This window comes from Oncorhynchus mykiss, chromosome 22 (assembly GCF_057628025.1).
Source record: "Oncorhynchus mykiss isolate SJ-2025 chromosome 22, ASM5762802v1, whole genome shotgun sequence".
In the NCBI taxonomy this organism is placed as follows: domain Eukaryota; kingdom Metazoa; phylum Chordata; class Actinopteri; order Salmoniformes; family Salmonidae; genus Oncorhynchus; species Oncorhynchus mykiss.
Genome location: NC_143043.1, coordinates 50016882 through 50034224, shown reverse-complemented (window position 1 = coordinate 50034224; position 17343 = coordinate 50016882). Strand labels below are relative to the sequence as shown.

Below are 17343 nucleotides of genomic sequence, written 5' to 3'. Positions count from 1 at the left end.
TACAGTAGGGTTACAGTAGGGTTAGAGTTAGGGTATGGTTACAGTAGGGTTGGGGTTAGAGTAGGTGGAGTGTTTTACAAAATCCCTTTAAGGGACTGATGAGGTCACAGACTTACAGCCCGCTTTTTCCTGCGCTTCAGCCAGGACATGTCGTCCAGCTCCGAAAGCAGCCGCTCGTCCTTCACTAGAGAAACACGGGAACACAGAAACACAATAGCAAAGGTTGATAAACACACTGAGGTCTACGCCAGGATACCGATGCCATGCTGGGTTCTGTGGTTATGTGTCAACAGTCCCAACCTGCGTCATACACTAAAGTATTAAGTTGAGGTATGCTTTAAGTTAATTTACCTTCCACTCTACAAACCAAATCAAGCGCAACACAGGGTTTTTGAACGTATTTGACATCATGTACTTGACCCAGATGAGGGGAATCTAATGTCAGCGTTAGTAGGAGAGGTTCTGGAAGGCCAGGTAGACAGGCCATGAGAGTGTTGATGTAAAGTGGTGGAGGGCGGGTGGACGTTATAATGCAAGATCCAAGATGGCAGTCAGATGCAGAACACCTTACCCAGTTCCTCGGAGTCACTGTTCCACTGGAGGCTGGGCATCCTGCGCAGTGAGTGGGGCCGTGCGGCTGTATCCTGTGAGGGAAAAACCATCAACAGGCCGTCAACAGGGGTGTGATGAGGGTGGAGGGAACAGGGAACAGGGGTCAAGTTACAGAAGAAGAGGGTATCGGAGGGTATTCCCATTTCACTGTATAACAAGGCACATGATCAGGTTTTCACAACTACAGAATCAACATTAATCAGTAAATAAAATGGAATACTTGGCTACCCTAAACACATTATCATTACATTACCATGATCCTTTCCATTACCATTAATCTTTCCATGATCATTATCATTCCATTATCATTAATCTTTCCATTATCACTGTCCTTTCCACTATTATCATTATCCTTTCCGGTGTCATTATCATTCATCTTTCCATTATAATTATAATTCCCATTATCATTATAATTCCATTATAATTTCCATTGTTATTAATCCTTTCCGTTAAGGGTAAAGGAGGACTTAGTAAGGGTAAAGGAGGACTTAGTAAGGGTAAAGGAGGCTTTAGTAAGGGTAAAGGAGGCATTAGTAAGGGTAAAGGAGGCTTTAGTAAGGGTAAAGGAGGCTTTAGTAAGGGTAAAGGAGGCTTTAGTAAGGGTAAAGGAGACTTTAGTAAGGGTAAAGGAGGCTTTAGTAAGGGTAAGATTAATGGTAATGGAAAGGATCATGGTAATGTAATGATAATGTGTTTAGGGTAGCCAAGTATTCCATTTTATTTACTGATTAATGTTGATTCTGTAAAGGAGGACTTAGTAAGGGTAAAGGAGGCTTTAGTAAGGGTAAAGGAGGCTTTAGTAAGGGTAAAAGAGGCTTTAGTAAGGGTAAAGGAGGCTTTAGTAAGGGTAAAATAGGCTTTAGTAAGGGTAAAGGAGGCTTTAGTAAGGGTAAAGGAGGCATTAGTAAGGGTAAAGGAGGACTTAGTAAGGGTAAAGGAGACTTTAGTAAGGGTAAAGGAGGCTTTAGTAAGGGTAAAGGAGGCTTTAGTAAGGGTAAAGGAGGCTTTAGTAAGGGTAAAAGAGGCTTTAGTAAGGGTAAAGGAGGACTTAGTAAGGGTAAAGGAGACTTTAGTAAGGGTAAAGGAGGCTTTAGTAAGGGTAAAGGAGGCTTTAGTAAGGGTAAAGGAGGCATTAGTAAGGGTAAAGGAGGACTTAGTAAGGGTAAAGGAGGCTTTAGTAAGGGTAAATGAGGCTTTAGTAAGGGTAAAGGAGGACTTAGTAAGGGTAAAGGAGGCTTTAGTAAGGGTAAAGGAGGCTTTAGTAAGGGTAAAGGAGGCTTTAGTAAGGGTAAAGGAGGACTTAGTAAGGGTAAAGGAGGACTTAGTAAGGGTAAAGGAGGACTTAGTAAGGGTAAAGGAGACTTTAGTAAGGGTAAAGGAGGCTTTAGTAAGGGTAAAGGAGGCTTTAGTAAGGGTAAAGGAGACTTTAGTAAGGGTAAAGGAGGCTTTAGTAAGGGTAAAGGAGGCCTTAGTAAGGGTAAAGGAGGCTTTAGTAAGGGTGAAGGAGGCCTTAGTAAGGGTAAAAGTGGCAAAAGCGATCCTAGCAGTAGCACAAGTAGAGGTAGAACAATGTTATTTGTGTAGCAAAGATTGTTAAAAACCTAAATGGAAGGAAGAACTTACAATTGAGTGAGTCTGTTGCAAAGGCTCCATTATATAGAGATAGAGTCCATCGTCAAACATTCCGCTGTCAGGCAAAGGCAGGGGGAACGAGAGGCAAAGTGAAGAGAGAAGACAGTCAATACCGAGTCAATAGCAGCTGTCGAGAGCACAGATGAATCTCCACACATATTCCAGGCACGGATTATTATATGTACAACTGCTGCTGTTCCTTCACTTACTGCAGCCCATTGCAGGTAGACAAGGCCACGTGGGAATCATCTTTCCCCCTCACCTGGCCGTGGTAGTAACAGTGTTCACCACCCTGAGGGAACACAGAAACAACACTTAAACAGCACTTAAACAGCACTTAAACAACATGTAAACAACACTTATACAACACTTACACAACACTTATACAACACTTAAACAACACTTATACAACACTTACACAACACTTATACAACACTTAAACAACACTTATACAACACGTACACAGCACTTATACAACACTTAAACAACACTTAGACAACACTTAGACAACACTTAAACAGCACTTAAACAACACTTATACAACACTTATACAACACTTAAACAACACTTAAACAGCACTTAAACAACATGTAAACAACACTTATACAACACTTACACAACACTTATACAACACTTAAACAACACTTATACAACACTTATACAACACTTAAACAACACTTAGACAACACTTAGACAACACTTAAACAGCACTTAAACAACACTTATACAACACTTATACAACACTTATTCAACACTTAAACAGCACTCAAACAACATGTAAACAACATGTAAACAACACTTATACAACACTTACACAACACTTATAAAACACTTAAACAGCACTTAAACAACATGTAAACAACACTTATACAACACTTACACAACACTTATACAACACTTAAACAACACTTAGACAACACTTAAACAGCACTTAAACAACATGTAAACAACACTTACACAACACTTACACAACACTTATACAACACTTAAACAACACTTAGACAACACTTAAACAGCACTTAAACAACATGTAAACAACACTTACACAACACTTACACAACACTTATACAACACTTAAACAACACTTAGACAACACTTCACATCACAGCAACCTAATGTGGAGGAGATGGGGGGACATGATGATTAGAGCACCACTCCAGTGGTCTTCTACAAGACATTCAACAAACAAATTAAATTCCACATACTAATCCATCTATACAATCTGGAATATGCTTCAGATGAAGTACCTTTGTGTATTTGCTGCATTATTGCAACTGTGTTGTAGTACTGTTTATTCAGTTGGGAGGACTATACTTTTCTCCAATATAGTGCATCTTCTGCTGCCTGGTTAACGAAATCAGCCCACATTTAAAAATAATACATTTCGGGAGTGTGGGTTGTGTCTGTGGGCCTCAAACTTGACTGTTCTCTTCAGACCTCAATGGTCCACATCTCTCTCTCTGTCTCTCTCTCTCTCAGAAAGAGCCACCATCCCACGCTGCATAGCTACTGCAGAGCGCCAGTCTCTCCTTTCCCTGTCACGTGATCTGGATTGCAGCCAGGCAGGCAGGAGAGGCAGGAGGCTGCAGGGGAGCGGAGTGGAGCCATGCTGAGTCAGCTAGCTCCATTGTGCCCAGCCTAGCCCTCAGCCCCTGAGCCCACAGCCCCTCAGCCTAGCCCTCAGCCCCTCAACCCCTCAGCCTAGCTCTCAGCCCCTCAACCCATCAGCCCCTCAGCCATCAGCCCCTCAGCCATCAGCCCCTCAGCCTGATCCTGATTCAGCAATACCAGTGGCAGTTCCCTCTCCCTTCTCTCTCTCTCTACCATCTCTCTACCATCTCTCTCTCTACCATCTCTCTCTCTACCATCTCTCTACCATCTCTCTACCCTCTCTCTCTCTCTCTCTCTACCATCCCTCCCTCTCACACTCTCTTTCTTTACCATCCCTCTCTCTCTCTCTACCATCCCTCCCTCTCACACTCTCTTTCTTTACCATCCCTCTCTCTCTCTTTCTCGACCATCCATCCTTCCTCTCCCCATCTATCCCTCCCTCCCTCTCTCTTTCTCCTTTCTCTCTCTCCCCTAGCTCTCCCTCACTCTCTTTCTTCATCATTAAAACAGAAACAGCACTTACGCAACATCAGGATGAATCAGATTTTAACATCAGAATAAATCATATTTTAACATCAGAATGAATAAGATTTTAACATCAGGATGAATCATATTTGAACATCAGAATGAATCAGATTTGAACATCAGGATGAATCAGAATTGAACATCAGAATGAATCACATTTGAACATCAGGACGAATCACATTTGAACTGATGATGCAAACTGGCACCACATACTGTATTTGATGAAGTTAGGTAATGCTAATCAACACGAGCTATATTAGGACAGATCGAGACCAAGTGGATAAATAACATCACAGTAGAAATATAAAAGTACCTCTCTGTACTCTACATGGACAATGGCCGCCATATTATTGATTTGAATGTCTGTGAACTCCAGAGGTCCTGTAGACATGGTACAACTGAAAAGTCTTTAAGCGTTTTGCTACATATTACTTTAACTATCCACTTGTACTTTGATTGGCCCTAATCAGCCCCCCATAAAACAAACCAATCCATTCTTTACCAGCTGTAGGCCCTGCGTCTTCCACTGGGAACCAATTAGGCTCCGCCCGTAAAAGAAAAAAAAAAGGTAAATGAAAACAGGAACCCAAACAGAGTGAGTGTTCTGACTGGAGATGTTACCTTCGATAGAACAGGTTTACCCTCCTCATAGTGGATCTCCACATAATCCGCCGACAACAAGTCACTGGGAAGTAGAAAGAGAAGGGGGCGTGGGTTAGTATCTGTTGTGATGACCTGCTGCCCTAACCATCTGTGGTCTGATCGAGAACCGTGACTCAGTTTTCCTTGTGGCTTACACGGAGAGGTTCATCCTGTTTTAACAGCTGAACAACATTCAACAAGCATCACAAACCTTAATCTTATTCAAACCCCCACAGTCAAATACACCCACGTCAACCTAAATACACCCACCCACATCATCTGACAGTTAAAGGTAGCTTAAACGTTGCATTCTGTGCAGCTATAGGAAGACTAGGTAAGATTCTGCATCAGCAGGTAAGATTCTGCATCAGAGGGTCAGATGCTGCATCAGTAGGTTAGATGCTGCATCAGGGGTAAGATTCTGCAGCAGTAGGTAAGATGCTGCATCAGCGGGTTAGATGCTGCATCAGGGGGTTAGATGCTGCATCAGGGGGTTAGATGCTGCATCAGCGGGTTAGATGCTGCATCAGCGGGTTAGATGCTGCATCAGGGGGTTAGATGCTGCATCAGTATTTAAGATGCTGCATCAGCGGGTAAGATGCTGCATCAGTATTTAAGATGCTGCATCAGTAGGTTAGATGCTGCATCAGCGGGTAAGATGCTGCATCAGTAGGTTAGATGCTGCATCAGTAGGTTAGATACTGCATCAGTATTTAAGATGCTGCATCAGTAGGTTAGATGCTGCATCAGTATTTAAGATGCTGCATCAGTATTTAAGATGCTGCATTAGCGGGTTAGATGCTGCATCAGCAGGTAAGATGCACCAGATCCTTTTTGTGGAGCTGCCGTGCTTCTACACCTGCATTGCTTGCTGTTTGGGGTTTTAGGCTGGGTTTCTGTACAGCACTTTGAGATATCAGCTGATGTACGAAGGGCTATATAAATACATTTGATTTTGATTTAAAGACTATACCAATAATACATTATAAGATAGATACTGTAGGTATAACACAGTAAGGTACATACTCTGAAACCGTTTGAAAATCAGTCAACACACAGTGGTGACAGCCAGCGTACAAAATGGGATCCAGAATTCATCACAAAGCTGTAATTTACAGAGCCAACCAGTGAAGTGCTCGTTGGAGTTCAAAACAATGTCAAATCTATTTTAACCTTTGAAAAATATTTAAAGCAAGAAAATATCTAAAACAATGTTTCACTATTTCACAAATGCATTGATTAGAAAGAAAATCCATGACAGACAAAACATAGAAAGAACATCAGCGACAGGCATGACATTGATATAAGACATGTCCCCTTTCAACATGGTGTCAATTTATTTTTATTTTACCTTTATTTAAGGCAAGTCAGTTAAGAACAAATTCTTATTTTCAATGATGGCCTAGGAACAGTGGGTTAACTGCCTGTTCAGGGGCAGAACGACAGGGGGTTCGGGCTCGGGGGTTTGAACTTGCAACCTTCCGGTTACTCTAACCACTAGGCTACCCTGCCGCCCCTAATGAAGCATGAGCATGATAAATGATTGTTTGAGGCCTTTGGTTCACCTTGAGCCCCCGCTGTCCTCCAGGCTGTTCCCACCGTCTGACTCAGCAAGCCATGCCACACCACACAGTTACACACAGTCAATATGTTAGCTGACCACTGACTTCAAGAGACTGCCATTTCTGCCACAATGGCACTTTTCAAGGTAACCTTGTAGATCTAATTGAACACACCCTCCCACCCCTGGACATACAGCACCGTTTGCTGCAGATAAGTAGAAACAAAATACTAAGAAAAATATTTTGAAATGTGTGTGTGCCTGACATGTTTTGAGCAATGCTCAGCGAGTGGGCAGGAAGTCCTGTACACAGTTAGGTGTAGAGAAGGAGAGGGATAGAGAGAGAGAGGGATAGAGAGAGAGAGAGAGACAGAGAGAGAGAGAGAGAGAGAGTGTCAAAGCACCAGTGAAGGGCTATTTTTAGCTTGATGGATGAGACAGGGAGAGAGCGAGAGAGAGCGAGAGAGAGCGAGAGAGAGAGAGAGAGAGAGAGAGAGAGAGAGAGAGAGAGAGATGGAGAGAAAGTGAGAGAAAGAGAGAGAGAGAGAGAGAGAGAGCGATAGAAAGAGGGGGGGAGTGCAGCATTGCAGAGTCTGGTGGGCTGGATCAGTGGAATGCAAAGATGTGTGTGTGTGTGTGTGTGTGTGTGTGTGTGTGTGTGTGTGTGTGTGAGTGAGTGAGTGGAGTGTGGGGAGAAGGGAGGCCGGAGGAAGTACACGTCGCAGTGTGCAATGTGCAGTCAGTGTGTATGAGTGTTTATGTGTGTGTGGCTAAAGAGGAGGGAGTCCTTCCCTGAGGTCTTTGAGTTCACAGGACACTGACAATGCAGTGTTAGAAGAGAGGGGGAAACCAGAAACTGCAGGAGGTTCTGGGGCCTGGCACCGGACCAGCTCCAGCCCAAATTCACTGACACGTGATGCTGTCATTGCTATGTCTCTGACACATGGAAATAATCAGCTCTGCTCAGAATTGAATAGTGATGCTATGGGAGAGGGAGGACAAGACTGTTCTGCAGCCAAGACCCAGACATACTGAATGACTGAAGCAGTCCCAGATCAATGCTTATTAAAACACAGAGGTATTATGAGCCCCCCAAAAATACTCCATCTACAATACATTAAAGGGGTTCTATGAAAACTATATTGGATAAATCCATTTGAATTCAATCACTTTTTAACAGCATCCCTTTTGATTTAAACACAACTGTCCATAAATGTTTGCAAAGTGATGGAAGGAAAAATCGATAAAGTTACATATCGGGATAGTATTTTTGACGATATGTTGTATAGTTTTGACAATATCGCAACATTATTTTTTGTGCTAGTAGGTTGGAACTGCACTGAAATTTTCCTTCATAGCTTGCTTGCTCCATATATATTTTTTAACTGAATAAAAGTGTTGGTCCCATGTTGGTCCCATGTTTCATGAGCTGAAATAAAAGATCTCAGAAAAATTCCATACATGTACGTACAAAAAGCAAATTTTTCTCAAATGTGGTGAAAAAATGTGGATACATCCCTGTTAGTGAGCATTTCTCCTTTGCCAAGATAATCCATCCACCGGACAGGTGTGGCATATCAAGAACTGATTAAACAGCATGATCATTACACAGGTGCACCTTGTGCTGGGGACAATAAAAGGCCACTAGTAAATGTGCAGTTTTGTCACACAACACAATGCCACAGATGTCTCAAAATTTGAGGGAGCGTGCAAATGGCATGCTGACTGCAGGAATGTCCACCAGAGCTGTACCCAGATAATTTAACGTGAATTTCTCTACCATAAGCCACCTGGCAATTTGAATGCACAGAGATACTATGACGAGATCCTGAGGCCCATTGTCATGCCATTCATCTGCCGCCATCACCTTATGTGATGTGGAATGATAATGCACAGCCCATGTCGCAAGGATCTGTACACAATTCCTGGAAGCTAAAAATGTCCCAGTTCTTCCCATGCCTGCATACTCACCAGGCATGTCACCCATTGAGCAAGTTTGGGGTGCTCTGGATCAATGTTTACAACAGCATGTTCCAGTTCCTGACAATATCCAGCAACTTCGCAAAGCCATTCAACAGGAGTGGGACATCATTCGACAGGCCACAATCAACAGCCTGATCAACTCTATGTGAAGGAGATGTGTCACAATGCGTGAGGGAAATAGTGGTCACACCAGATACTGACTGGTTTTCTGATTCACACTCCTACCTTTTTTTAATGTATATGTGACCAACAGATGTACAGTATATCTGTATTCCCAGTCAAGTGAAATCCATAGATTAGGGCCTAATGAATTTAGTTAAATTGACTGATTTCCTTATATGAACTGTAACTCAGTAAAATCTTTGAAATTTTCATGTTGCGTTTATATATTTGTTCAGTGCAAATAGGGAGCCAATTTGTTTTCAGCACTTTCATTTCCTTGTCTGAACAACATTTGTTTTTCTCATGGCTCTCTCTTGTCCCTCCGCAGCAGACATGTAGTCAGCAATATGTTTTGAATATCGAATTGCAATAAAAGCCTCCTGAGTGGCGCAGCGGTCAAAGGCACTGCCTCACAGTGCTTGAGATGTCACTACAGTAGCCAGGTTTGATTCCAGGCTGTGTCAGAGACCCATAGGGCGGTGCACAATTGGCCCATCGTCGTAAAGCTGGGGGGCTTTACTTGGCTCATTGTGCTCTAGTGACTCCTGGAGCTATTAAGGGTTGCTGCTAACTAGCTCCATATCAAGCTATTACACAACATGCCTACCACTTTGAAGATGCAAAATATTTTTTTTATTGTGAAACAAACAAGAAATAAGACAAAAATACAGAAAACTTGAGAGTACATAACTATTCACCCCCCAAAGTCAATACTTTGTAGAGCCACCTTCTGCAGCAATTACAGCTGCAAGACTCTTGGGTTATGTCTTTATAAGCTTGGCACATCTAGCCACTGGGATTTTTGGCCATTATTCAAGGCAAAACTGCTCCAGCTCCTTCAAGTTGGATGGGTTCCACTGGTGTACAGCAATCTTTAAGTCATACCATAGATTCTCAATTGAATTGAGGTGTGGACTTTGACTAGGCCATTCGAAGACATTTAACTGTTTCCCCTTAAACCACTCGAGTGTTGCTTTAGCAGTATGCTTAGTGTCATTGCCCTGCTGGAAGGTGAACCTCCGTCCCAGTCTCAAATCTCTGGAAGACTAAAACAGGTTTCCCTCAAGAATTTCCCTGTATTTAGCACCATCCATCATTCATTTAATTCTGATCAGTTTCCCAGTCCCTGCTGATGAAATATATCCCTGCATGATGCTGTGGGATGGAATGGTGTTCTCGGGGTGATGAGAGGTGTTGGGTTTGCGCCAGACATAGCGTTTTCCTTGATGGCCAAAAAGCTCAATTTAGTCTCATCTGATCAGAGTCCCTTCTTCCATATGTATGGGGAGTCTCCCACATGCCTTTGGGTGAACACCAAACGTGTTTGCTCGTTTATGTCTTTAAACAATGGCTTTTCTTCTCGCCACTCTTCCATAAAGCCCAGATCTGTGGAGTGTACGGCTTAAAGTAGTCATATGGAGAGATATTCCAATCTCCGCTGTGGAGCTTTGCAGCTCGTTCAGGGTTATCTTTGGTCTCTTTGTTGCTTCTCTGACTAACACCCTTCTTGCCTGGTCCGTGAGTTTTGGTGGGCGGCCCTCTCAACAACTATGTCCCTGACCTGTTTGGAGAGCTCCTTGGTCTCGCTTGCTTGGTGGTACCCCTTGCTTAGTGGTGTTGCAGACTCTGGGGCCTTTCAGAACAGGTGAAAATATACTGAGATCATGTGACACTTAGATTGCACACGGGTGGACTTTATTTAACTAATTGTGTGACTTCTGAAGGTAATTGGTTGCACCAGATCTTATTTAGGGGCTTCATAGCAAAGGGGGTGATAACATATGCATGTGTCACGAATACCACCGAAGGTGGCTCCCCTTCCTGTTCGGGTGGTGCTCGGCGGTTGTCGTCGCCGGTCTACTAGCTGCCACCGATCCCTTTTTCCTTTTCGTTTGTTTTTGTCTAATTGTTTTCACCTGTTCCTTGTTGGGGTTTTTGGATGGGTGTTATGTTCGTTTAGCCCGCTGGTGTTTGTGCGGGCTTGTTGTGTTTGTTACGTTTGTGGTGTATCGTCGGTTTTGGGTTTTCGCTGTCCGGGTGTGTGTAACTAGGTTTTGGGTTTGTTTTTGCACCTGTGTTTTAGGGCATTCACCCATGTTTGGACCTGTTACTTTGTTAAGGACATTAAAGCGTTTTTTTCCCGTTTACTTTGCTCTCTGCGTTTGACTCCTCACCCATTGTTACAGCATGCACCACTTTTCCCATGTTTTATTTTGGGAAATTTCTTGTTATATTTTTTTTTCATTTCACTTCACCTATTTGGACTATTTTGTGTATGTCCATTACATGAAGTCCAAATAAACATCCATTTAAATTAGAGGTTGTAACGCAACAAAATAGGAAAAACACCAAGGGGGATGAATACTTTTGTAAGACACTGTATATCTATCTTAACGAGGACTATCCTGAAGCTGTGCGCCAGAAGAGGAAAGAACTGATCCTGTCATGAAAGCTGCCAGAGCGTGTGGGTTGACATGGCCTACATCCGCTATGACAGGCTCATTGTCAAACCTCCCTCCCAGAAGCCTGGAGGGGATGAGAGAGCCAAGCCTATGGTTTTCGTAGCTTCAACCCCGCAGCACGCACACACACACACACACACACACACACATATATTGATTAATGGACTGCTGAATGTATATTTTTTATTTTGCTTTGTTTGCTCTTTTCAGTATTATGTCTATCTCTGATAAGGCCCTCAGGAAACGTCTGAAAATAGCCACATGAATATATCTTGGAAATAAGGTTCATGAAATCAGTAACTTGCTAGCATCAGATAACATTAATATATTATCAATTTCTGAGACACACTTAAATAATTCATTTGATGATACAGCAGTAGCAAAACAAGGACATAACATCTATAGAAGAGACAGAAATGCTTATGGGGGAAGTGTTGCTGTAGAACCAATTCCATGTCATACTTAGACAAGATCTTATGTCAAGTCTTCTTGAAGTGTGGTTGCAGGTTCACTTGAAAGCCTTTTCTTTTTGGGGTGTTTCTATAGGCCACCAAGCGTGAACATTCAGTCTCTAAATTATATTTTTGAAATGCTTGAAAATATATGTTATGTAAACACAGAGGTCTACTTTCTTGGGGACCTGAATATTGACTGGTTTTCATCAAGCTGTCCGCTCAAGAGGAAGGTTCTTACTGTAACCAGTGCCTGTAATCTGGTTCAGGTTATGAATCAACCTACCAGGGTGTTTACGAACACTACAGGAACAAGATCATCCTCATGTATCGATCACATTTTTACTAATACTGTAGAACTTTGTTCTAAAGCTGGATCACAGAATAGTGGCCAAAGTTCAAACAGCTGGTCCTTAAATAATGTATAAGAGATCGTACAAAATATTTTGCTGTGACTCTCAACTTGTTAGGGGTTCCGCCTCGACAACATCTGCTGAAAAGGCAGATTAAGAAAATTCAAAAATATTTTTTTGAAATATTTAACTTTCAAACATTCACAAGTGCAATACACCAAATTAAAGCTTGACTTCTTGTTAATCTACCCCTCGTGTCCGATTTCAAAAATGCTTTACAGGGAAAGTACACCATATGATTATGTTAGGTCAGAGCCTAGTCCCAAAAACACATACAGCCATTTTCCAGCCAAAGCAGAAATAGAGATAAAATGAATCACTAACCTTTGATGATCTTCATCAGATGACACTCATAGGACTTCATGCTACACAATACATGTATGTTTTGTTTGATAAAGTTCATATTTATATCCAAAAATCTCAGTTTACATTGGTGCTTTATGGTCAGTAATGTTGTGCCTCGGAAAAACATCAGGCAAATTTTCAGAGAGCCACATCAATTTACATAAATACTCATAATAAACTTTGATAAGAGATAAGTATTATGCACAGAATTATAGATATACTTCTCCTTAATGCAACCGCTGTGTCAGATTTTTTTTGACTTTACGGAAAAAGCACACCATGAAATAATCTGAGTACAGCTCTCAGACAACAAAACAAGCCAAACAGATATCCACCATGTTGTGGAGTCAACAGAAGTCAGAAATAGCATTTTAAATATTCACTTACCTTTGATGATCTTCATCAGAATGCACTCCCTGGAATCCCAGTTCCACAATAAATGTTTGATTTGTTCGATAAAGTCCATCATTTATGTCCAAATACCTCCTTTTTGTTTGCGCGTTTAGTACACAATCAAACTCACGAAGCGCGGGCAGGTCCAGGCGAAAGTTCGTAGAAACATGTCAAACGAAGTACAGAATCAATCTTTAGGATGTTTTTATCATAAATCTTCAATAATGTTTCAACCGGAGAAGTCCTTTGTCTGTAGAAATGCAATGGAACGCAAGCTAATCCTCACATGAACGCGCGTGATCAGCTCATGCCACTCTAGCAGACCTCTGACTCATTCAGCTCCTATTCCCCCCTCCTTCACAGTAGAAGCATCAAACAAGGTTCTAAAGACTGTTGACATTTAGTGGAAGCCTTAGGAAGTGCAATATGACCCCATAGACACTGTATATTCGATAGGCAATGAGTTGAACATCAACCAACCTCAGATTTCCCACTTCCTGGTTGGATTTTTCTCAGGTTTTCGCCTGCCATTCGTTCTGTTATACCATATATATCATTCAAACAGTTTTAGAAACTTCAGAGTGTTTTCCATCCAATACTAATAATAATATGCATATCATATATTAGCAACTGGGACTGAGGAGCAGGCCGTTTACTCTGGGCACCTTTCATCCAAGCTACTCAATACTGCCCCTGCAGCCATAAGAAGAAACTGACTGTTAGAACTGTTAAGGCTCCATGGATTGATGAGGAATTGAAAAACTGTATGGTTGAATGAGATGGAGCAAAAGGAGTGGCTAATAAGTCTGGCTGCACATTTTACTGCAAATTGAGAAATTAAACTCAACAAAAAGAAGAATAAACTGTATTATGAAGCCAAGATCAATGATCTAAAGAATGTTGGAAAAAAAACTTTGGAGTACTTTAAGTGGAATTAGGTGCAGAAAGACGTTCAACTCCATCTTTCATCCAATCAGATGGCTTATTCATCACAAAACCATTTGATGTTGCCAATTATTTTAATGATTACTTCATTGGAAAAGTGGGCAAGCCATTGTATTCATGCATTGCAAGTTTGAATTATGTAAAGTTATTGTGGGAGAGGTCAAAAAAGTATTGTTATCGATCAATAATGACAAATCTCCTGGCATTGACAATTGACAAATATGGAAAGCTACTGAGGATGGTAGCTGACTCTATAGCCACTCCTATCTGTCATCTTTAATCTGAGCCTAGAGGAAAGTCATTGTCCTCAGTCCTGGAGGGAGGCCAAAGTCATTCCACTACCCAAGAGTGGTAAAGTGGCCTTTACTAGTTGTAACAGCAGAGCTATCAGCTTGCTGCCAAGTCTTAGCAAACTGTTGGGGAAAAATTATGTTTGACTTACTACAATGCTATTTCTCTATAAACAAATTAACAACAGACTTTCAGCATGCTTATAGAGAAGGGCACTCAACATGTACTGCACTGACACAAATGACTGATGATTGGGTGAAATAAATTGATAAGAAGAAGATTGTGGGGCGCTGTACTGTTAGATATTATTGACCATAATCATAACCATAACCTGCTGATGATTCAACCATTTTACGCATCAGCAACCAGAGCTAATGAAGTCACTGAAACCCTTAACAAAGAGTTGCAGTCTGTTTTGGAATGGGTGGCCAGTAATAAACTGGTCCTGAACATCTCTAAAACTGAGAGCATTGTATTTGGTACAAATCATTCCCTAAGTCCTAGACCTCAGCTGAATCTGGTAATGAATGGTGTGTCTCAATCCACCACATCTGCTGATATCTCCCTTCCCCATCTGCTGATATCTCCCTTCCCCATCTGCTGATATCTCCCTTCCCCATCTGCTGATATCGCCCTTCCCCATCTGCTGATATCGCCCTTCCCCATCTGCTGATATCTCCCTTCCCCATCTGCTGATATCTCCCTTCCCCATCTGCTGATATCTCCCTTCCCCATCTGCTGATATCTCCCTTCCCCATCTGCAGTGGAAGGTGGCAAAGCTAGAGCAGTGTTTGTCAGACCGTGAGACATCCCAAAAGTCTGTTTTCTTACAAAAAACGTTAAAAAAAATATATCTATATATATTTCCCTCCGTGGAAAGATGAGAGTCTCACCAACACGACGGCATTCTCCGTTTTGCTCTACGACCCCCCCACAGCCGATCTGCCAACTTCTGTCTGTAGGTTCTGAACAGTTTGGGCTACACACTAATATGACCCCTCTGTGGAAAGGTGAGACTCCCATGAACATATCGGTTGTTTTTGCTCTAGGACGCCCACAGACCTCACAAGTCTCGTCTGAAGGTCCCCCGGTACCAGTTGAAAAAATGTATGAAAGTATACAGTATATGGAGACTATTTAGTGCCAACAATAAGGGGTTAAATACATGCAAAATAAAAACTAAAAATGTCCCCTGATCGTTCTTATATCGCTCAGATCCTAATAGATCTAATCAAAAATCTAAATAATTCAACTTTGAGCACCTTCTAACTGATAAAAGTCACTTTCTGAGCACTTCTTCGGTGGGCAAATATGTATGAACGGTTTTGTTCAAATCAAAAGGGGTGCTGTCAAAAAGTGATTGAATTTAAATGGATTTACCCAGCATGCTATGCTGTAATGACAATAAAACACCATTCTCCACAAAAGGGATAGTTCTGTCACGTTCTGACCTCAGTTCCTTTGTTTTGTCTTTGTTTTAGTATGGTCAGGGCGTGAGTTGGGATGGGCAGTCTATGTTTGTGTTTCTATGTGGGGGTTTTGAGTTTGGCCTGGTATGGTTCTCAATCAGAGGCAGGTGTCGTTCGTTGTCTCTGATTGAGAATCGTACTTAGGTAGCCTTTTTCCACCTGTGTTTCGTGGGTTTTTATTTTCTGTTTTGTGTGTATTCACTAGACAGGACTGTTTCGTTTGTTCGGTCTTCCTAGTTGTTATTTTGTTTAGTGTTCCATTTTGATTATATTTAAAATCATGAACACTTACCACGCTGCACCTTGGTCCTCACCTTCTTCCACCAACGAGAATCGGTACAAGTTCACCCAAACGACAAAATTAAACCTTGGTTTTCTTGCCCTGTAATATGTCTATGGAAAAGGTATGACAGCAATCCATGCTTTGGTTTCATTTTCCTGACACCGTTTCCAAATGCTTACATTTAATGGCACAAATCCCATTCCAAGTCATGATACCAATATTCACCATTTTCGCTGGTCGTGTCCACATCGCCCGAAAGTATCTAAAATTGACTGCGAAGCTCAACAATGTCACTTATAGATGATATGAACATGATGCACCAAAAAAATGCTAATATATCAGTCGCATGACTTGAATGGGATGTGTGCCACAAATGCTTACAGGGAAAGAAATCGACATGTCATTTTGTAATTTGGGTGGACTATTCCTTTAAGAATATGAAACTCCATTATGCTGAAAATATGTTCTCCAGGTGCAATAGTGACAGGTAGCAGTGAGAAGGGGGGGGTAAATGTTGTGCCCATTGGAGGGTTGCAGACCTATCTATATTTAGATCAGCACTGTCGCAGCTACAACAGTGAACACAATTCATCCTACCCATAGACACAGACAACGAAAAACATGCACCAAAGTAAGCTCACTCACAAACAATGAAGAACAACATAGAATCTGGTCACAAAGCACAGCTTCTCTTCTGCAGATTGACGTAGTTAATCACTAAACAGACGTTCTTATCCAGAGCGACTTACATGTGCAATTATTAGGGTTGTTGAGCCTTACACAAGGGCACATCAACAAATTTATTTTCAACTAGTCGGCTCAGGGATTCGAACCAGCGACCTTTCGGTTACTGGCCCAACACTCTTAACCACTATGCTACCTGCTGCCCTGCCGCCCAGGTCGTTGTCTAATTATAATCTGATCAAAAAAACACTTGTGTTCTTGCTTAAACCCTATTGTTCAAAGCCTGTTGTGCAATTGTGAGTGTTGGGACTGAGAGTAACAGCAAAACTAGTTTGTGTTGTGAGGACCGGACATGGTTAAGTTCTCAGGTCAGGGACAGGACTTCAACCCCTCATGTCTCTACATGCTTCCTGCTGTAGTTTACTGTGTGTGTGTGTGTGTGAGGGCCAGGTGCTAATCTATACACCCAGCTACATGGTTCTAGATTACATGGCTATAAACTACCACAATCCCTACTCCCTCTGGAATGACAGTGATTAAGGCATAGTGGATCCATGGTCAAACGTCTCCAAACAGAGTGCCAACATCTGGCCCCTGGCAATCAGGAACATCAACCCTCTTCCTCTGACAGCATTGATCCACATGACCACTTCCCCTATCTCTACTGCTATCCTTCACATGGTCATCAAACCACACCACCTTCACATGGTCATCAGACCACGCCACCTTCACATGGTCATCAGACCACACTACCTTCACATGGTCATCAGACCACGCCACCTTCACATGGTCATCAGACCACGCCACCTTCACATGGTCATCAGACCACGCCACCTTCACATGGTCATCAGACCACGCCACCTTCACATGGTCATCAG

The 17343-nt window shown here is 42.1% G+C and overlaps 1 protein-coding gene across 5 annotated transcripts in view; it reads right to left on the bottom strand.

Annotated features, from left to right (window-relative positions):
• The window catches only part of LOC110501915 (disintegrin and metalloproteinase domain-containing protein 23), a 54567-nt gene that overhangs the window by 32844 nt on the left and 4380 nt on the right, over window positions 1-17343 (bottom strand). For all 5 annotated transcript variants that reach the window (XR_005038842.2, XR_016490684.1, XM_036959384.2 and 2 more), the window contains exons 4-8: window positions 5002-5065; window positions 2454-2536; window positions 2236-2299; window positions 572-644; window positions 117-184 (exon numbers count right to left, since the gene is read on the bottom strand). Coding sequence is in view for 3 of the 5 variants with exons in the window: in XM_036959384.2 (XP_036815279.2) it covers window positions 117-184; window positions 572-644; window positions 2236-2299; window positions 2454-2536; window positions 5002-5065 (352 nt within the window). In the remaining 2 variants the exon portion in view is untranslated. The remainder of the gene's footprint in view (window positions 1-116; window positions 185-571; window positions 645-2235; window positions 2300-2453; window positions 2537-5001; window positions 5066-17343) is intronic.